At 39.5% G+C, this 22,194-nt stretch overlaps 1 protein-coding gene across 3 annotated transcripts in view; it reads right to left on the bottom strand.

Annotated features, from left to right (window-relative positions):
• Nucleotides 1–22,194, bottom strand: part of pdss1 (prenyl (decaprenyl) diphosphate synthase, subunit 1) — a 39,675-nt gene that overhangs the window by 7,963 nt on the left and 9,518 nt on the right. For 2 of the 3 annotated variants that reach the window (XM_060825020.1, XM_060825022.1), the window contains exons 3-9: nucleotides 21,250–21,379; nucleotides 16,177–16,304; nucleotides 7,349–7,490; nucleotides 4,357–4,468; nucleotides 4,163–4,272; nucleotides 1,088–1,168; nucleotides 881–994 (exon numbers count right to left, since the gene is read on the bottom strand). In XM_060825020.1, the coding sequence (XP_060681003.1) occupies nucleotides 881–994; nucleotides 1,088–1,168; nucleotides 4,163–4,272; nucleotides 4,357–4,468; nucleotides 7,349–7,490; nucleotides 16,177–16,304; nucleotides 21,250–21,379 (817 nt within the window). The remainder of the gene's footprint in view (nucleotides 1–880; nucleotides 995–1,087; nucleotides 1,169–4,162; nucleotides 4,273–4,356; nucleotides 4,469–7,348; nucleotides 7,491–16,176; nucleotides 16,305–21,249; nucleotides 21,380–22,194) is intronic. The other variant, XM_060825021.1, reaches the window with a different exon arrangement.

Here is a 22,194-nt window from a genome sequence, read left to right as displayed (position 1 = left end):
CCAAAAAAAGTTATCCCTACCATCTATTGTTCATAGCAGCTGCTATTGAAAACCAGTTATGAAATATTTTACAACAATTGTGTGTCAGCCATACTTCAATTGTGGTTTAAATCCCATTACAGGACTTCATGTGAATTAAAACAACTGGTGAAAATAAATTATTAATGCTGTATCGCAGCTGAGCCAGGGAATTAGCCCTCTTGTCTGGAACACTAGATACCTTTTATTTTACACTGCACTTGCAGTGTATAAACAAAGTATTTAATTGGCTGAAGTATTGACATATCCTGAGATTCTATATCATTCACTCTCTCCACCACTGATGTCGTGCAACAGTGTGTACCATCTAAAAGATGCATGGCAAAAATTTAACAAGCCTCCATCAAAAACTTGTAACCTCTACCACCTGAAAAGGATAGTAAATGAAAATGGTGGTACTCCTATGCAAGTTCACTCCAAAACCACATGTTGTTCTGTCTTGGAAGTTTAATTGCTATTTCTTCAGTCACTGGGTTAAATTCCTGAAACTCCCTTTCTAACAATTGTCCAATGTATATAAGTTATATGGATTGCATTGATTCAAAATGGCAGCTTACCACTACAGGTAATAAATGCTGACTAATAAAATTCTATTCTCAGAATGTGAATGCTAAAAATGGCAAGACTCTTTCTACACCACAGACTTTACCACTGATTTAATGTCTGATTCAAATTATGGTTTAACTCAATTTACAAAATTGTAGGAATGATTTGCTGCAAGTTTTTACAGTCAAATTCACATCAGGCTTCTTTCTCCCAAATGAAGCAAATAATTAAAGCAAATTTTAAAGCCAGGTCTCTACAAAAGTGAAAAAATTTGCTTTATGTATGTTCATGTTACCTGTTGGCAAGCAAACAACACTGGGCCTGTTGCCAATCCAAGCTTCAGGTCAGCAGCAGCAGGTTTTCCTAATTGATTTGCACAGGAGGTAAAGTCCAACACATCATCTACCAACTGAAACAAATATAGGTTTTAGAAATGGACATTACTACAAGGCTATCTTGTTCCAGGAAAGTCACAACAGATTAAATATAATCTTTACAGTACCTGAAATGCTATCCCAATATTTCTTCCATATTGGTATGCAATTTCCTGGACATCTGGGTCACAATTACCAAGGATGGAGACCTTTTTAAATAAAAAACACACACTAATTTGATTTGTTTTTGATAAAGCCATAGATTTTTCCATTCTGGATGTTTTTAAAGATTTAACTGAAGTAACCAACCTGTCAATTTAAGTGTCAAATTTGATTTGCTTTGCCTGCCTATTTTAAATGAAAATCATCTCTAGTGAGATCTGCCGCCTAAAACATTTTATAGCTGGTATTACTTTAAAATATTGCAGTAATTTAAAAATCATAGACCATGAAAGAAATAGAAATGAGGTAGGCCATTCAGCCCCTCATCTGTTCCAATATTCAACAGCTTTATGACTAGCTTTTTCATGTAACTCTTAATTCTCAGACCAATTCAGCTCCAAATCTAGTTTGACTTAATTGATGCAAGCCAGAGCTGCAGTCATTTCTGCAATTGGTCCAACACATTCAAACCAGGTTTTCCATTGTTAGGTTCATGTGAAGTTCAGGTTAAGCTATGAATATCTACAGTCACTTTTCAAATCCTTTGAGGAAGGATGGCCACTTAAAAGGTACTAGAGATTTAATGTAACCTGTGGATTTGTTTGGGATACTACCTTAAATGGAAGTGACTTGAGGTGCTCTCAAATCTGTACATTTAGAAATAACTTAGCATAACCAGAAACACTAATAGTTTTACTAATTACATTTTTACTTCCTTAAACAAAAAAAATCACTTTCTATTATAAATCCAAGCTTTTTTGTTTCCGTCCTCAAAGCTTCCTCACAATGTAAGTCGCATGTGCTGATCCGAAGTTACCATTTTTATTGAAATTACTGAGATTGACAGCAGTTCAAGGTTTGTGCGAAGATTTGTAGCTCGGGTGCTCGTTGTTGTGGTTCTGTTCGCCGAGCTGGAAGTTTTTGTTGCAAACGTTTCGTCCTCTGGCTAGGCGACATCATCAGTGCTCTGGAGCCTCCTGCGAAGCGCTTCTTTGATGTTTCTTCCAGTATTTATAGTGGTCTGTCCTTGCCGCTTCCGGGTGTCAGTTTCAGCTGTCCGCTGTAGTGGTTGGTATATTGGGTCCAGGTCGATGTGTCTGTTGATGGAGTTTGTGGATGAATGCCATGCCTCTAGGAATTCCCTGGCTGTTCTCTGTCTGGCTTGCCCTATGATAGTAGTGTTTTCCCAGTTGAATTCATGTTGCTTGTTGTCTGAGTGTGTGGCTACTAGGGATAGCTGGTCGTGTCGTTTCGTGGCTAGTTGATGTTCATGCATGCGGATTGTTAGCTTTCTTCCTGTTTGTCCTATAGTGTTTTGTGCAGTCCTTGCATGGTATTTTGTAAACTACATTAGTTTTGCTTGTGTTTTAGCCCTACCACAAATTCAACCCAAACTCTGGGTCAGATATGTTGATGACACGTTTGTAATCATCAAAAACACAGAAATAGAAAAAACACACGATCATCAACGCCACACTCACAGGAATCTGATTCACGAGAGAAGAAGAAAAGGATAGCCAACTCCCATTCCTAGATGTGACAGTACAGAGAACACCGAACGGAGAATTCACCACAAGGGTTCACAGGAAAACACCACACACAGACCAAGTCCTAAACTATGAAAGTAACCACCCCAACACACACACAAACGAAGCTGCATCAGGACACTATGTTCAAAAGAGCCACAACACACTGCAGTACACCAGAACTGCGAAAAGAGGAAGAGGAACACCTATACAAGGTATTCGCCAAAAACGGATACCCGCGCAACTTTATCAACAGATGCCTAAGAGACAGACCACGGAACGAGGACATGCCACAACCAAAAGGACTAGCCACACTACCATACATCAGGAGCCTTTCAGAACTGACAGCCAGACTACTGCGACCCTTAGGACTCATAACGGCACACAAACCAACAGCCACGCTCAGACAACAACTCACTAGAACAAAGGACCTGACACACAACACGAGCAAAACTAATGTAGTTTACAAAATACCATGCAAGGACTGCCCAAAACACTATATAGGACAAACAGGAAGACAGCTAACAATCCGCATACATGAACATCAACTAGCCACAAAACGACACGACCAGCTATCCCTAGTAGCCACACACTCAGACAACAAGCAACATGAATTTGACTGGGAAAACACTATCATAGGACAAGCCAGACAGAGAACAGCCAGGGAATTCCTAGAGGCATGGCATTCATCCACAAACTCCATCAACAAACACATCGACCTAGACCCAATATACCAACCACTACAGCGGACAGCTGAAACTGACACCCGGAAGCGGCAAGGACAGACCACTATAAATACCGGAAGAAACATCAAAGCAGCGCTTTGCAGGAGGCTCCAGAGCACTGATGATGTCGTCTAGCCAGGGGACGAAATGTTTGCAACAAAAACTTCCAGCTCGGCAAACAGAACCACAACATTGACAGCAGTGAATAGCAGGGGCAAGTTCAGACCTATTAAATACAATAAAACCTCCCTTTCCTAGAACATTCCAGGAGCGGCCAGGGAGGTAAACTTCCCATTTAAATGATAGGGTTCACTACTATCAGCAGTAAATCTTGGAAGGTATCGCCTGCACATATGGGGGAAAACCACCTGTATTGATTTATTAACAATTATAGTAAATAAAATGGATTGCACACTAAGGAAAGTGGGCATTACAATTAGGGATGGGCAACCAGAAAAAAGCTATATTAAGTAAAAATACTAGGTAAATTACTTCTAAATTCAATCCTTGTTGTAATCTGAAAAATATTTTTTAATATTTTAGGTCAGACAGCAACAGTATAGCTTTGAAATGCAAATATTCAGGAATGGATTTTTACATTTATTTTTTGAAATAAAACACCTCTGAACTGATTAATTGTAGCAGTTAGGCTACAACCTTCTCTCAACCCTTGCATTAAATCAAATGATACATGTAAAATCTTACATTTTATAATACAAAATGCCTATTATGTATTTTATATTCCACAATTTGTCAGACATAATTCCAATTGCTTTAAGAACGTACATACTGCTTTACAACTGTTTGCTATGAGGCTTGCAGTCTTCTTGAATGTTTTCTCAAGGTAATGCCCAAATCTTTCATTCTCATTTTCTTTGGAGCCCAGCTGCATAAATTCTCCTAAACACAAAAGTAAAGATATTAATTCACAAAGTATCAACCATTGAAGACTCTTTTATGCCTTCAAATCAAATTTAAACTAACCTCGCACCAAGTCTTCAATTGCTTGAGTAAAAATGGATACTACAGTGTTGTTACCAAGACGGGCAAGGGCCACAGAAGCTGCAGAGAGTACAAAGTCTCCGGCCAAAATAGCCTGCAATGAAAATTCACTGAATAATGCACTGTAGAAGCAGGGATAAAACAATTCATACATATGCAACTTTACTTATTGATAGTTTCCTGAATTAGGGCTGAACGTAAGGTTTTCCAGAGCAGTGTTTTCAGCAAACAAGTAGTTCTTATTTTGCATTCCGATCAAGGGAATGCTGTAACTGTTATGCTGTCCTAAATCAAGTAGAAAAGAAAAGCTACTCATCTTTCTTTTGCTCATCTCTTTTCCTCCATTTTATTCTCTACCTTTACTTTGACATTGAGACTATATTAAGAGTGAATAAATTCACTCAGTTGTTCCTATTCATTTCTCAACTCTTCAAATCTCTGGTTAAAAGAGACACATTGTTTGTCGTTTCGAATACAAAGGGTTTTATTCAATTCATTCCTAGGATGTGCTTGTTGCTGGCTAGCCCAGCATGCCCTGAACATCCCTATTTATTCTTGGGAAGGGGCTGATGAACCACACAAGTCCCTGGAGATTAGGTACCTCTAAAGTGCTGTTAGAAAAGAGCATCTAGATCTGGATGTGGAGATGGAGGCAGTGAAGGAATTACAATATAGTTCCAAGTGAGAATGGTCTGGACAAAAGAAAAGAGGGGAATTTGAAGCCAGATGTGCTCCCGTCTACGTCCTAGGTGGCAGAGGTCATGGGTTTGGAAAGTGTAATTGTCATCCTTAACACCAGTTCACACTGTGCATAAAATATTAAAACTCAAATATTATAAATAAGTCTCACTAAGGCAATGAGATGGTCCCACAAAATCTGTATATTCAACATGACTTTGCATACCCAGAAACCTGTCTAGAGAGCACAACACACTCAGTTTTACCAATTACATTTTATTTCCTAGAACAAAAGTCACCATGTCTATTACAATCAAGTATATCTCACTTCCTTTCTCTATCATCGTCAAAAACTTCCTCACAATGTAAAGCATACATCCTGATCCAGAAGTTAACATTTTATTGAAATTAATAGTGAGATTGTTAGCAGTGGACATTAGGGGCAAGTGTTGGACATGTTAAATATTCACTCCTAACAATTCTAGAAAAGGGATTGCATACAAAGGAAACTGGGCATCAAAATTAGGGATATCAAGCAAATTAGAGTTATATAAAATAGTAGCAACAAAAAATAATTAACATTAAAGAGTGATAGAAGCAAGATAGAGGAAATTGGTGAGAAAATTACTGTTATTCTACCTATGATCTTCCACAAATTCTCTTTATTCCACTACCATCCCATGGCTGAGAAAATTGTGTGGAAATAAAACACTTCACGTGGAAACTAGGAAATTAGATCAGCTAGCTTAACATCACTCATCAGGAAGTTACAAGAATCAATATACAACAAGGATAACACCTAAGAAATTTCAGCTGAAACAGGAAATCTATCTTGCCAATCCACAAGTTATGTCCAGTGAGGTTTTTGAGATAGCGAGTGCTACAAATTAATGTTTTATATCATATATATAGTGGACTTCCAGAAGTCATTTGATGAAAGTCCCTTAGGTTGGAGGCAGATTCTTGACTTGGTTGGTTGGTTGACTTGACTTGACTTGGTGAATAAATTGATTGAAGGTTAAGGAACAGATTAAGCATATGGGTAGGATATGACATGTGATCCTTAAGATCACAATACAGGAAGCTGCACAACTAACTTTTCCATGGCAGAAAGGCATGCTGAATTGCATGCAATATAGACAAAGTTACAGAAGTATGAGTAGATTAAGTGAATGATCAAAAACTGATAACTGACTCCAGTACAGGCAAATGTCAGGCTATTCACCTGGGAACAAAAAAAAAGTACTTAAAATACTAAAAAGTTGCGTTCTCTTATCAATTTTATTCTTGCCAATGACTCATCAATTTTAAGAGATGCACCATAGAAAGCATCCTATTCCAGATGCATCACCGCTTGATATGGTAACCACTCTGCCCAAGACCGCAGGAAATTAAAGTTGTGAATGCAGCCCAGTCATTCATGCAAACCAACTTTCTTTCCATTGACTCAGTCTACAGTTCCCGCTGCCTCAGGAAAGCCAGCCAACATAATCAAAGGCCCCTCCCACCTCCTTTGTATTCTTCCCACCCTCTTCCATTGGCCAGAAGATACAGAAGTTGGAAAATGTATCCCAACAGATTCATGAATAACTTCTCCCCTTGTGTTACCAGACTTATGAATGGACCGGTCATATTAGAGTTGATCTTTCTCTAGCTGTAACACTATATCCTGCACTCTCTATGACCCTGATTCACTTAGTTAAGGTATGACTTGCTTGGATAGCACGCAAAACAATACTTTGCACACTCAGTACATGTAACAATAATGAATCAAATGATTAAAGTCCACCAATTTGATTTGAAATCACAAGCTTTTAGAGCACTGCTCCTACATTAGATGAAGTGGAGGAAAGCACATTGCCTATAACTTCTGTGCCTAAGAGGTAATGGCAAGATAATTCTCGGTAATTAAGAGTGTCAAAAGATAAGTACAAATAGTGTGAGTGGCATTTTGACAGGCTGAATAACAGGTCTATCTGGAGGACTAGAACAGAAGAAGAATTGACTGACAACTAAAGCACGGGATAGATCACACCAGAGTACAATGACTAGTTCTGGGTACAGTGTCTTACACCAGCACAGGAGGGAGAATAACATGGTTTTTTAACAGTTTCCAGAATCTCCAAAGAGTTAAATTGTGAAAAACTAAATTAAATGGGATTTCTTGGAATTTAGAAAGTTAAGGGGTAATTTATTTAAGATATTATGGGGAATACATTAGGTAGACAGAAGTTACTTCTGCTGGTTGAGTCTAGTCTATGATCCAATTATTCATGACCATAGCAGTCACACTCACCTTTCTCTCTCCCCAGATTTTATTTACAGTAATTTTACCCCGTCGAGTATCTGATCCATCAATAACGTCATCATGCACAAGGCTAGCAGTATGGATCATCTCAACGATCATGCCTATCGAGTGCTGGCTACTCAACAACTCCCTAGACAGAATGGATAGAAAGGAAAAAATAATTAACTATGATATGACCCTGGAAGTAACACCACAGAGTGGTTCATCGAAACCTACACTTTTTGGGAAGATGACACTTTAATATTAAAAAAAGTCTGAACTTTAGCATTCAATCAATGTAGCAGCAGCAGAACTACTCAGTTGTATTTTCTTAGGACTTAAGTATTGGCTCAAAATAGTTCAAAACGTCAAAGACTTAAAAAGATTAAAACAAGATGCTAAACAAGATATTACATCTAAACTACTTTCTTTCTAATCGGAATTTTGGAGAATGGAAAGAAACATAGTTAACATTTCAAGTCAGGGACCCTTCTTCAAAATAGTTCTGAAGAATCTGAAGGCGTACTGGACAGCGAAGGAGGTTATCTCAGAGTGGAGCAGGACTTGATCAGATGGGCCAATGAGTTTAAGTAAGATAAATCCGAGGTGCTGCATTTTGGAAAGGCTAATCAGGGCACGACTTACATTCTTAATGGTAAGGTCCTGGGGAGTGTTGCCGAGTGCAAATTCATAGTTCTTTGAAAGTCGTGTCAGAGGTAGATGGGACAGTGAAGGTGGTGTTTGGTATGCTTGATTTTATTCAGTATAGAAGTTGGGAGGTCATGTTGCGGCTGTACAGGACATTGGTTAGGCCACTATTGGGATATTGTGTGCAGTTCTGGTCTCCCTGCTTTGGAAGGATGTTGTGAAACTTGAAAGGGTTCAGAAGGGATTTACAAGGATATTGCCAGGGTTGGAGGATTTAGCTAGAAAGAGGTTGAATAGACTGGGGCTATTTTCCCTAGAACATTGGAGGCTGAAGGGTCACCTTCTGGAGGTTGATAAAATCATCAGGAACATGAATGGTGTAAATAGACAAGGTGTTTTTCCCAGTGGTGGGGGAGTCCAAAGCTAGATGGCATATGTTTAAGTTGAGAGGGGAAAGATCTAAATTTGATCTAACAGGTAACCTTTTCCACACAGCAGGTGGTGCTTGTATGGAATGATCTGCCAAAGGAGGTAGTAGAGGCTGGTACAATCACAACACTTAAAAGGCATCTGGATGGCTAGATGAATAGGATGGATTTTGAAGAATAGGGGCCAAATGCTTGTAAATGGGACTAGATTTATTTAGGATATGTGGTAGGCATGGTCGAGTTGGCCCGATGTGTCTGTTTCCATGCTGTATACCTCCATAACGAAGGTCGATCTCACTGAATGGTGGAACAGGCTTGAGAGGCTAAATAGCCTACTCTTATGTAACCAAAGTTCTGCAAAAATATTCTTGTCACACATTTTTTAAAAAAGTTATTAATGTATGTTAATAATTTGGCTAGCAGCAACTTACATCAATGTTGTTACTGGCAACACAGCAACCCACTCACGCAAAAACAGGAGTTATGATAAGCAATTACACACTGTGGTAAAATTGGCATTTCTCATGATTTTAATTTTAGGATGACATTAGTGTGCAAGTGTCAATTTACTATTTTATAAGAGAAAGAAATAATCTGATGAAATTTTGGTCAATGCAGAGAGACAATGGATTTAAAATGATAGGAGGGATGTTTGGGAAAGATGGACAATGCTTAAAGCCCACATGGCTAGCTTCCAAAGTTGAGAGGAGGTCAACAGAGTTTGCTATTTTCCAATCTTCCCTGTATGTAGAATACGTGCCAGAGGGGTGGAGATTGACAAGTATGACATTATTAAATTAATCAATGTACTGTTAATAGTAATCAGTGGTAGGACTTCAAAACATTAATGGAGGTATCAATAAACATTTGGAGAATTAGCAGTTCATTGAGAACAGCCAGCATTGGTTTTGCAGAAACAGATCATGATTGATTATAGAGTCACAGAGATGTACAGCATGGAAACAGACCCTTTGGTCCAACCCGTCCATGCCAACTAGATATCCCAACCCAATCTAGTCCCACCTGCCAGCACCCGGCCCATATCCCTCCAAACTTTTCCTATTCATATACCCATCCAAATGCCTCTTAAATGTTGCAATTGTACCCGCCTCCACCGCATCCTCTGGCAGCTCATTCCATACACGTACCACCCTCTGCATGAAAATGTTGCCCCTTAGGTCTCATTTATATCTTTCCCCTCTCACCCTAAACCTATGCCCTCTAGTTCTGGACTCCCCGATCCCAGGGAAAAGACTTTGTCTATTTATCCTATCTATGCCCCTCATAATTTTGTAAACCTCTACAAGGTCTCCCCTCAGCCTCCAACGTTCCAGGGAAAACAGCCCCAGCCTGTTCAGCCTCTCCTTGTACCTCAGATCCTCCAACCCTGGCGACATCCTTGTAAATCTTTTCCGAACCTTTTCAAGTTTCACAACTTTCTGATAGGAAGGGGACCAGAATTGCATGCAATATTCCAACAGTGGCATACAGACACAACATGACCTCCCAACTCCTGTAATCAATACTCTGACCGATAAAAGAAAGCATACCAAATGCCTTCTTCACTATCCTATCTATGTGCAACTCCACTTTTAAGGATCTATGAACCTGCACTCCAAGGTCTCTTTGTTCAGCAACACTACCTAGGACCTTACCATTAAGGTGTATAAGTCCTGCTAAGATTTGCTTTCCCAAAATGCAGCACCTCTCATTTCTCTGAATTAAACTCCACCTGCCACTTCTCAGCCCATTGGCCCATCTGGTCCAAATCCTGTTGTAATCGGAGGTAACCCTCTTTGCTGCCCACTACACCTCCAATTTTGGTGTCATCTGCAAACTTACTAACTGTACCCTTTATGCTCGCATCCAATTAATCAGTTAATTTTTGAAAAGGTGAAGAAGAGGATTTTGAGAAAACTTTTGACACAGTGCCATATTAAAGACTAGCTAACAAGACTGAAGCTCATGCAATAGGAGGGTCAGTGTCAGTTTGGATAAAATTGGCAAAAGAGAAAACAGTGAACAATGGTAAATGGTTCTTTCTCAGATTAGTGAATGTTACATGTTGGTGATCTCCAAATGTCAATGTAAGGACCAGTGATTTTTGATACTTAAAAACCTCATTACGACCTTGGTTCAAACATGGGCAAAAAAACTGAATTCCAGATATGAGGCAAATGCCTTCAACGACAAGGCTGCATTTGACAGTGGGTGGTACCAATGGTTTCAGCAAAACAGGAGTCAATGGGAATCAGGTGGAAGCCTCCATAGGTTGGAGTCATGCCTGGCATGTAAGGAAGATAGTTGTGGTTGCCGAAGTCAGTCATTTGAGCTCATCATCTGTGCAGGAGCTCCTCAGGCTAATATACTAGTCCCAATAATCTTCAGTTGCTTCAATGACCTCCACACCACCACAAGTTCAAAATTGGATGTTCACTGATCATTGCACAATGTTTAGCACTATGTATGACTCCTGATACAGAAGGAGTCCACGTCCAAATGAAGCAAAACCTGGACAATATCCAGGCTTGGGCTGAAAAGTGACGAGCAACATTCACACCACACAAATGCTAGGTGATAACCATCTCTAATAAGAGAGACAGACAATATAATCATTACTCTTTTGATATTCAATAGTATTATCTGACTCTCAACATCCTAGAAGTTACATTTGAACCAGAAACTGAACAGGACTCATCCTATAAATATAGTGGCTACAACAGCAGGTCAATGGCTAGGAATCCTGTCCATCATAGAAGGTGCAAATCAGGATTGTGATGGAATTCTCTCAGCTTGTCTGAATGAGTGCAGCTCCATGAACATCAAAGCAACTAGACACCATTCATAACAAAGCAGCCCACTTGATCAACACTACATCCACACCCTCCACCACTGATGCTCAATAACAACAAGAAATACATCAAGGCTCCTTAGACAACCACATTCCAGCCCACAACTACTTCTATCATGATGGACAATGGCAGCAGATACATGGGAGCATTAACACCTGCAAGTCCTTCCAAGCCAGTTAGGTCAAAATCCTCAAACTCCCTCCCTAAGAGGTACTGTGAGTCTACTTACAGAACATGGACCGCAGCAGTTCAAGAAGGCAGCTCACCACCAGCTTCTTGAGGGCAGCAATAAATGCTGACCCAGCCAGCAATACCCGCATCCCACAAGCACATTTAAAAAAGGTTTGGATTTTGGAATGCAGCAATATTTAAATCAGATTTGCAAGGTCTGGCAAACGGTAAGGATGAAACCAATTGCAGAATAGCAAAATGAACAGACAAGTAGCAGATAGAATTTAATACAGAGAAGTGTAAGATATGGTATGCTGGCAGAAGGAACAGAGGAGCAATAACACACAAACATAGAAAATCAGAGCGATAGAACAATACAGCTCAGTACAGGCCCTTTGGCCCTCAATACTGTGCCGATCTATGAAACCAATCTGAAGCCCATCTAACCTACACTATTCCATTATTATCTACATATTTATCCAATGACCATTTAAATGCCCTTAAAGTTGGCGATTCTGTTACTGTTGTGGCAGGGCATTCCACACCCTTACTGCTGAGTAAAGAACCTACCTCTGACATCTGTCCTACATCTATCACCCCTCAATTTAAAACTACGTCTCCTCATGCTAGCCATCGCCACCAGAGGAAAAAGGCTCTCAGTGTCCACCCTCTCTAATCCTCTGATCATCTAGTATGTCTCAATTAAGTCACCTCTCAACCTTCTTCTCTCGAATGAAAACAGCCTCAATTCCCTCAGTGTTTTCTCATAAGACCTTCCCTTCATACCAGGCAACATCCTAATAAATCTCCTCTACACCCTTCCCAATGCTTCCACATCCTTCCTATAATGCGATGGCCAGAACTGTATGCAATCCTCCAAGTACAGCTGCACCATGACCTCATGGCTCTGAAACTCAATCCCTCTACTAATAAAAGCTAACATACTATATGCCTTCTTCACAACCCTATCAACCTGGGTGGCAACTTTCAGGGATCTATGTACATGATGTAGATCTCTCTGCTCACCTACACTACCAAGAATCTCACCATTAGCCCAGTAATCTGCATTCCTATTGCTCCTTCCGAAGTGAATCACCTCACACTTTTCCTCATTAAACTCCATTTTGCCACTTCTTCTCTGTAACCTACAACATCCTTCCGACTGTCCACAACTCCACCGACTTGAGTGTCATCCGCAAATTTACTATCTCTTCCTTCTATGCCTTCATTCAGGTCATTTATAAAAATGACAAACAGCAATGGCCCCAAAACAGACCCTTGTGGTACACCACTAGTAACTGAACTCGAGGATGAACACTTCCCATCAACCACCACCCAATGTCTTCTTTCAGAAGCTTGCCAATTTCTGCCATGGGGAATCTTATCAAACGCTTTACTGAAATCCATGTATACCTCATCCACCTGTTTGGTCACATTCTCAAAGAACTCAATAAGGTTTGTGAGGCATGACATACCCTTCACAAAAACCATGTTGACTATCCCAAATCAACTTATTCCGATCTCAGAATCCTTTCTGACACTTCACCCACAAATGAAGGAAGGCTCTTTGATCTATATTTACCAGGGTTGTCTCTACTCCCCTTTTTGAAGAATACAATATTTGCTATCCTCCAGTCTTCTGGTACTATTCCTATAGACAATGAAGATATAAAGATCAAAGCCAAAGGCTCCGCAATCTCCCTGGCTTCCCAGAGAATCCAAGGATAAATCCCATCCAGCCAGGAGACTTATCTATTTTCACAATTTCCAGAATTGCTAACATCTCAATGAACCTCAATTCCTGTATCTCAGTATTCTCAACACTTTGTAAAAATGGATGAAAAATATTATTTAGCATCTCTCCTATCTCTTCGGACTCCACCCACAAATTCCTACTACTGTCCTAGACAGGCTCTAATCTTACTCAAGTCATTATTTTATTCCTGATATACCTATAGAAAGCTTCAGAGTTTTTCTTCACCCTACCTGCCAAAGTCTTCTCATGTCCCCTCCTGGCTCTTCTTAGCTCTCTCTTTAGGTCCTTCCTTGCTAACTTGTAACACTCAAGTACCCTAACTGAGCCTTCACGTATCATCTTTACATAAGCCTCCTTTCTTCCTCTTGACAAGAGAGTAAGCTTTTTTAGTAAACCTTGGTTCCTTCATTCGAGCACTTCCTCCCTGTGTGACAGGTACATAATTATTAATGGCATGAGTAGCTATTCCTTGAATAAGCTCCACATCTAAATTGTGCCCTTCCTCTGGAGTTTCCTTCCCCATCCTATGCATCTTAAATCTTGCCTAGTCACATCATAATTGCCTTTCCCCCAGCTATAAGTCTTCCACTACAGTATATACCTACACCTTTCCATCACTAAAGTAAACTTATCCAATTTATGGTCACTATCACCAAAGTGCACACCTACCTCCAAATTTAACACCTGGCCCAGTTCATTACCCAGTACCAAATCCAATGTGGCCTCGCCTCTTGTTGGCCTATCTACACACTATGTCAGGAAACCATCCTGCACACGTCGGACAAAAACTGACCCATCCAAAGGTATTCAAACTATAGCTTTTCCAGTCAATATTAGAAAAGTTAAAGGGCCCATAACAACTACCCTGTTACATTTGCTCCTATCCAGAATCATCTTTGCTATCCTTTCCATCACACCTCTGGAAATATTTGGAGACCTGCAGAAAACTCCTAACCTTTCCTTTCCTGTTTCTAACCTCAGCCCATACTACCTCAGTAGACAAGTCCTCAAAAACATGCTTTCTGCCACTGTAATACTGACCTTGATTAACAATGCCACACCTCCCCCTCTTTCACCACTTTCCCTGTTCTTACTGAAATATCTCAGTCTTGGAACTTGCAACAACCATTCCTGTACCTGCTATATCTATGTCACCAAAATTGCCACAAAAACATTCCAGGTACCAAACCATGCTGAAAGTTCACCCACCTTATTCCAGACGCTTCTGGCATTGAAGTAGACACATTTCAAATCACCTTCCTGCCTGCCGGTACACTCCTGCGACCTTGAAATCTTATTCATGATCTGACTACTCTCAACCTCCTGTACACTGGAGCTATAATTCAGGTTCCCATCACCCTGCTGAATTAGTTAAATCCTCCCCAAGAGCATGAGCAAACCTCCCACCCCCAAGATATTGGTACCCCTCTGGTTTGGGTGGAGACTATCCTGTTTGTAGAGGTTCTACTTACCCCAGAATGAGCCCAAAATATCCAGGTATCTGAATCCCTCCCATCTGCACCATCCCTGTAGTCACATGTTCAATTGCTTTCCCTATGCCTCGCCTCACTAGCATGTGGCATGGGTAACAAACCAGAGAGATCAACTCTTTGTTCTAGCTCTAAGCTTCCACCCTAGCTCCTTGAATTTCTGCCTTGCATCTCCACCCCTTTTCCTACCTATTTCATTGGTGCCTACGTGGATCACGAGTAGGGGCTGCTCCCCTTCAAAGATCCCAAAAACACAATCCGAGACATCATGGACCCTGACACCTGGGAGGCAACACATCAACTGCAAGTCTCTCATTCCCACAGAATCTTTTATCTGTCCCCCTAACTATGGAGTCCCCAATGACTAATGCTCTACTTCTCTCCCCTCCTTCCCTTCTGAGCAACAGGGACAGACTCTGTACCAGAGACCTGTACCCTATGGCTTACCCCTGGTAAGATGCAGGGAGTTTTTTTTTAAAAAATCAAAACGCAATATGACCTTGAACTTGTTGCCTATGACTATGGTGAAAGCAGTTTTCAAAAGAAAACTGAGTGGAAGCCAGAGGCAAATAAACTTGCAGGGTTATGGGAAGGATGGAAATGACTGTAATGTTCTATAAAGCATGTGCCTGGACTCAGTGAACTGAAATGTTTCATTCCGTGCCAATTACTACTCTAATCCACTACTATGGCTGGGAGACTAGTAGAGGTAAACAAACCTTTATCCAAAATCTGAAAAGCTCCAAAATCCGAAGGTGTTTTTTGTAAAGTATTAATCTCATTAACAAGGTTATTTGGTGTGCAAACAGTTAACCCAACTCCACACCCACTCGATGCGTGTCACTCATATGTGACGTAGTGGGGGAGGGGGGGGATGGGTGGCTCAGCACTGGTAGACCTCAATTCTGTCTCAGGGTCCGAAACTCAGCGAGTCTGCTGTTCGATAAGATTTTTTACAATTTCACCATTGAACTGTCACTTATTCTCAAATTTAAAAAGTTCTGAATTCTGAAACCAGCTGGTCCCGAGCGTTTTGGATAAAGGAATGTGTACCTGTATTTACTTTTGTGCTTATGAGTATACGAATGACTTTAAAATAGCAGTGGGCAGAAATGCTTGCATTCATAACTTATTACAGCCTTGGTTCAAACGAGGGCAGAAAGAAAAAGAGCTGAATTCCAGAGGGGAGGTGAATGACTTTGACAACAATGCCACATTCGACAGTCGGTGATGTCAATGAGTTCCACAAAATGGAAGTCAATGGGAATTAGGGAGAAGTCTCCACAAGTTGAAGTCATGTCTGGCACACAGGATGATGATGATTGTGGTTGTTGAAGGTCAGTCCTCGAGCTCAGATGACACCCGTGCAGGAGTTCCTCAGCATAATGTTCTAAGCCCAACCATCTTCACTTGCTTTCCATCCCATACTTCTCAGGTTTACTCAAAAGTTTTTTTATTTCAGCTAACAGTTTACAAAACTTACTTCACTCACCCGTTCTTGCCATGGTGGAGATTGCACGCTTTTGCCATTAATACCACAATCATTGGCCGAAAAGCCTTCCCTTTTCCATCAAAGTAATAATCGCAAATTGCCTTCAGGTCTGAAGAAACTGCTAATAGCTGAAAGGTCATTTAAAGAGTTAAATCGCAGAAAAAAAAAAGGTGTTTTACACATTAATAACTAATGAGCAATCATAAGAAAAAGAACAGACTGGATAAACGTGCTTGTATCGTAGAGGATTAATTATCCAAACTACTAAGCATTAACTTGCAAGATCACAAACTAAATGCTTGCCATACTCTTCCTCCCCCACTTTCTTGCTTTATCTTTTGCAATATGCAGAATTGTTCTACATTCAGTAGGAAAGAGTGCAGTTTTGCCCAGCTTAACAGGATATTTAGTCAATGTATAGTGGGGATATGGTGGCATGGTGCTAATGTCACTGGACAAGTTGTCCAGAATTGAGAGTGTAGTGCTGGAAAAGCACAGCAGATCAGGCAGCATCCAAGGAGCAGGAGAATCAATGTTTCAGGCAAAAGCCATTCATCAGTAATACAGAATCCCAGGCTAATGTTCTGAAGCAGGATTACTGGACCTGAAATATTAACTTTGCTTTCTCTCCACAGATACTGCCAGATTTGTTTTTCCAGCAATTTCAGTTTTTGTTTCAGACTTCCAGCATCTGGTGTTCTTTGGATATTTTTGTTTCATGTTCTTGGGACATGGGTTTCAATTGCATCATGGAGGATGGTAAAATCTGAATTCAATTTTAAAAATCTGGGATTTAAAAAAAAATGCTGGCCTCATGGTGACCACTGTGGCAAAACCCATCTGGTTCACTAATGTCCTTTAGGAAAGAAAATCTACCAGCCTTACCAATCTGGCCTAAACATGACTCCAGACTTTTGCTACTTTCTTCGCAACTAGAGAGTAGTCAGATCATGAATAAGATTTCAAATCTCATGAACAAATGTTTAAAAAAAATTACAGACAGACCCAGGATATTTAGTCAATGCATTTTGGGGAGACAGATGGTGGTATGTTGCTAACATCACTGGATAAGTAATCCAGAATCCCAGGCTAATGTTCTGAACAAGGGTTACTGGACCTGAAACATTAACTCTGCTTTTCCTCCAGCTTCTGCCCATATATTTAACATGCTGTATCAAGATTGCAGAAATCTCTCCCATTTGTATCATCCCTAAATTAAGGAATCTGTACTTGCATCTCTCACTTGTCCGTTTCTTCTCAACATTTAATCTCTAGTATTAGCTGTGCAATGAGAATTAATGGTCAGGATAAATAAGTAGGTGAAATGTAGGTAATATTATACATATACAGGGATACAATACATTTCCTAAACCTGCAGATTAGAATAGGATCATCAGATTTTTACTTAAAGTGTCTTTATGGTGCTAAAAGTAATTCAATAGGAATTTAATAATTACGAACAAATTAAGTTCAAAAGAGTACCGTCCAGACATACATGTCCAGACATACATTGGTTGGTGTCTGCTGAAAACTGTCGACTCTGAATTTAGGGAAAGGTAGATAGGAATGTAAGAGATAGGAGCACGACTATTCCATTCAGCCCGGCCATTCTAAAATATCATGAATGATCTGCCCAAGCCTCAACTCTTCTGTTGTATCAGCTCCTTATAGCACTCAAATCCCTGATATTTCAAAGATTTACCTATTTCCTCTTTAAATACTTCCTATGGTCATGTATCCACAAATCACTAGGATAGAGAATTCTAATATTCACTGCCATCTGGGAGATAAAACACCTTCACATCTCAGTTTCAAATGAGTGCCCTGTTATTCTGCAATCTTGTTCAAGATTCCTCTACAAATGGAAATAACTTCTCAACATCTATCCTGTCAAGCCCCCTCAGAACCATGAATGTTCATCCACATTCTTGTAAATTTTGATGAATAAAGGCCTAATGTTTGATGAGTCAATCCCTTCATCTCAAAAAATTAATGTAACTAATTTCTTGAGCTACCTCCAATGCCAGTATACATATTTTAAAAACACTGGAACCAAAACAGTACATAATACTCCAGGTGTGGTCTCACCAAGATCCTATATGGCTATAACAAGACTTTTCCAATTTTAAATTCCAACCCGTTAGCAATAAAGGGCAAAATTATATTTGCCTTATGTACTTGCTGCATCTGCAAGCTAACTTTGTGTTATATGTATAAAAAAACACAAATTGCTCTGTGTCACTGTTTATTTTTTCTTAAGAGTCTCTCTGTCTCATTCAAGTGTATGACCTCTCAATTTCCTTCGTGAAACTCCATCTGCCAGGTTTTTGCAGATTCCTTACGTAATCATCACAACACGCCCTCAACTATTTTTGTATCAGTTGCAAATTTAGATATGTTATACTCTAAGTCATTATAGCAATAATAAATAATGGAAGCTCGAGGACGGACCCTTGTAGCTAGTTATATCTTTCCAACCTAACCCATTAATCTTAGCTCTGGTTCCTGCATAGTAACAAATTCTCAGTCCATGCTAATAAAATCAACCCAAGATCATGCGCTCCTATTTTACACAAGAACCTTCCACATGGCACCTTGTTGAATGTCTTCTGGAATTCTGAATTCACTATATCTATTGGCTTCTCTTTATCAATTCGGCTCATTATATCCTTAAAAAAAAATCTATCAAATTTGTCAAACATGATTTTCCGTTCACAAAACCAAGTTGACTGTGTGTTAAGCTTGTCTAAATGTTTTGCCATTTCTCCCTTAATAAGGACTTCAGAACATTCCCAATAACGGATGTTAGGCTAACTGGCCTACAGTTTCCCGCTACCAGTCTCTGTCCTTGTTTGAACTGGGGCATTACATTAACAGTTTTCCAATCCACTGCAACCTTCTTGAAATCCAATGTGCTCTGGAATATGCCCAAAGTCTCCATTTTCACTGCAATCATTCCCATTAAGTCCAGGCCATCAGGTCCTGCCAACTTATCTGCTTTTCGTCCCATTAGTTTGTTAAATACTTTATCATTCTTGATCGAACAGGATACAAAACTGTCCCTCCCACTAGCACCTTACTCATCTGATATCTTTGGGACAGTTTAGTGTCTGTGAAAATTGACAAAATATTGGTTTATTATCTACCATTTCCCCGTTACCAGTTATTAATTACCTCATCCCTTCAAAGGGTCCCATACTCACTTTATCAAAATCTTATTTAAATATCTATCAAAGTCCTTCCTATTTGTTTTCACATATCTGGTGAATTTACTTTCATAATCAATTTACTGTCTTAATTAGGTTTTTAATCATCCACTATCATTTCTTTAAAAGAAATGCTGCAAATTATCATTGGTTTGTATGCCTCAGTTTATGGTTAGATGCTCTCCTTGACTGCCTTTGTTAATCGCGTATCTTCTTTAAATTATTTAACATAGTTTCCTAATCAACCTTTTCAGAGATGTTATTACACATCTCTAGAGCAAGTGGGACTTGAACACAGGTCTCCCTGTCCAGGGGTATGGACACTACCTCGGCACTACAAGAATATTTTTCTAGTCCATCCTTCTCACAGAATCCTTTTATGATAGGAATAATTTTTTCTTTTGCTGATTTGCCACTGCTGATCGAATGACCTTCCAGTCCACTTTGGTTAAATCTTTCTTCACACCTTTGAAACTGTCGTTATTTGAGGATGCCAGTTCAAGACTTGAATTGCTGTGCCCATGAATTTGAAATTCTATCATGGTCTGATCACTACTCTCAACCGTGTGACCCTTCGTTAATCCTATTTTTTAAAAACACATTCTAAACTAGTTTATTCCCAGGTAATGAAAATACCACACCTTTTTCTGCATTTTTGATTGTGGACTGAAGTGTGAAAAAGAACACTTTGTAAAACTAAAGATTATGGTGACTAGTCATTGATGACAAGTTCTGCCTGCAAACTATGATGTGATTAGCTCCCAGTTCAATAACCCTTAATTATGCTCTTTAAAAGCCAAAAAAAATTTATATCAGTCAAATTGGTTATCAACCACCACCTGTCCCTCATCAAGGACAAATTCTGTTTGAGAAGATTAACCTAGATTTTTATTAGCTGCGTCAATCTCAGTTTCTCATTATTTTCGATGCAAAGCCATCAACTTGTGAAATGGCTTTCCAAGTTGGGCAACTGAAGGTAAGAAACTTGTATTCTCCTAGCTTAATGTCTTTTATGCATTGCGGGATCTCAACTTTTAAAGTGAAGATTAAACATTGTATCAAAAAGGGTTGCAGTTTTTGATGTGACCTATCATTAATGGACATGGTATCCCAGTTGAAGTGGTAACATTTAATAGATAAAACATTATACTGTAATGTTAAAAGATTAAATTGGACTCTCTCTGGACATTAATGTAATATTGAAGGGTTAAACAGCACTGTCTTCCTCCAGCAGCAGTTGGGGATTACATTCATGTAGGAATGCGGATGACTCCCACTTCATTTAGACAGTCATTTCTACTATTATCAAATTAAACTCTCATTCAGTCCCTTCCATTCAGAAACACTTTCATAGCCATCCCCCAGCCAATCAGGTTCACTTGCATGATAATCCCTGATACTGAAGCATATCACACCTAGACTGTGTGGGGAAATAGCTGAGCCAGAACTCGTTTGCAGGGCTGCTCCAAAGCTAGGACATATCACACCTACATTGTCTTAGAAATTGAGGAGTCAGGAAATCATCTGCATAACGATTCCCCAGGATTAGGGCTTTTATATTTATTTCTACAGATGACCTCATACTACCTGTGGAGTATACCTGTAAGCATTACCAACTGACCTGTATAATGGGGATGTGTTTTTCTTATTCAAGGCCTCATTTTGACTCTTTCACACGATCAAAGGTTGTATAACCTTTAATCAACTATAACTGCTTACAGAAGTTGGTGGTGTGTGAGAATTACATTTCGTGTGTGAAACCTTGGGAAGAGAACCTAACAATATTTCTGCCATTACCCAGTTTTGAAAGCTTCTGTAGTTGTGAAAATGAAAACTTCGGCTAGCAGAAAATGAAAGACTGGCGTACCTGCCTGATTTCAGCATATAGATTCTTCAGATCATTCTGAGCCAATACGTAGGGGCTTTTTTGCTGTTTGTCACTATACACCTGGTTGCGACAGCATTTAGTTCTAGTCGTGTACATAAATCTGGATGGACTTCCAAAACAAGAGAGAGTCAACTTTGGTGTTAGTGGCTTCTGTATATAAAAAGTTAATTGAAATGAATTTCAAAATATCCAGTGATTTTATGTTTTGAAGAAAATATAACAATCTTTCCTTTTTCAACATGCCTTTTAAATATGTGGTTATCTGTCAACATTAGAACACTGAAAATTTCATAATGCAACCAGACTTGTGTTTATAGAATCATGGAATAATGCAGCATGGGAGGAGGCCATTGAGCCCATCTTACCAGGTCTTCGAAATAACTAATTAATCCTATTCCGATCTCTCCTCCTCATCTCTTCCCCCCCAAATTCACAATTATCTAGTTCATTTCCCAATAGTTTACAATGCCCAAGTAGTAACTTATGAGAAAGAGAATATAGCCTTCAAAAACACATGGACAACTTGATGGAATGGGCAAAGACAGATGAAGTTCAATGCAGACAAATGAGAAACAACTCATTTTACTAGGAAAAACAGAGACAAAATAAACTAAAAAGAGTACAAATCTTCATGTGTGAAGGAGCAAGGGAACCTGGGTGTTATTAAATGGGTCACAGAGTACATGATTAAAGGAAGTTTTGAGCTTAAATAAAACACTAGTTCAACATTAAGTGAGGTACTAACATTCTGGGTGTCACTGTAGTTCTGAGTTATTTTTGAATAATTTATAATGCACAATATTATATAATGCAAACTTGATCAAACAAGTGAGGAATTAAAATACTTTCAAGGTTTGTGCGAAGATTTGTAGCTCGGGTGCTCGTTGTTGTGGTTCTGTTCGCCGAGCTGGAAGTTTTTGTTGC

The sequence above is a fragment of the Hemiscyllium ocellatum genome, chromosome 5 (genome assembly GCF_020745735.1).
Source record: "Hemiscyllium ocellatum isolate sHemOce1 chromosome 5, sHemOce1.pat.X.cur, whole genome shotgun sequence".
NCBI lineage: Eukaryota > Metazoa > Chordata > Chondrichthyes > Orectolobiformes > Hemiscylliidae > Hemiscyllium > Hemiscyllium ocellatum.
This window is presented reverse-complemented; position numbering and strand designations above follow the sequence as displayed.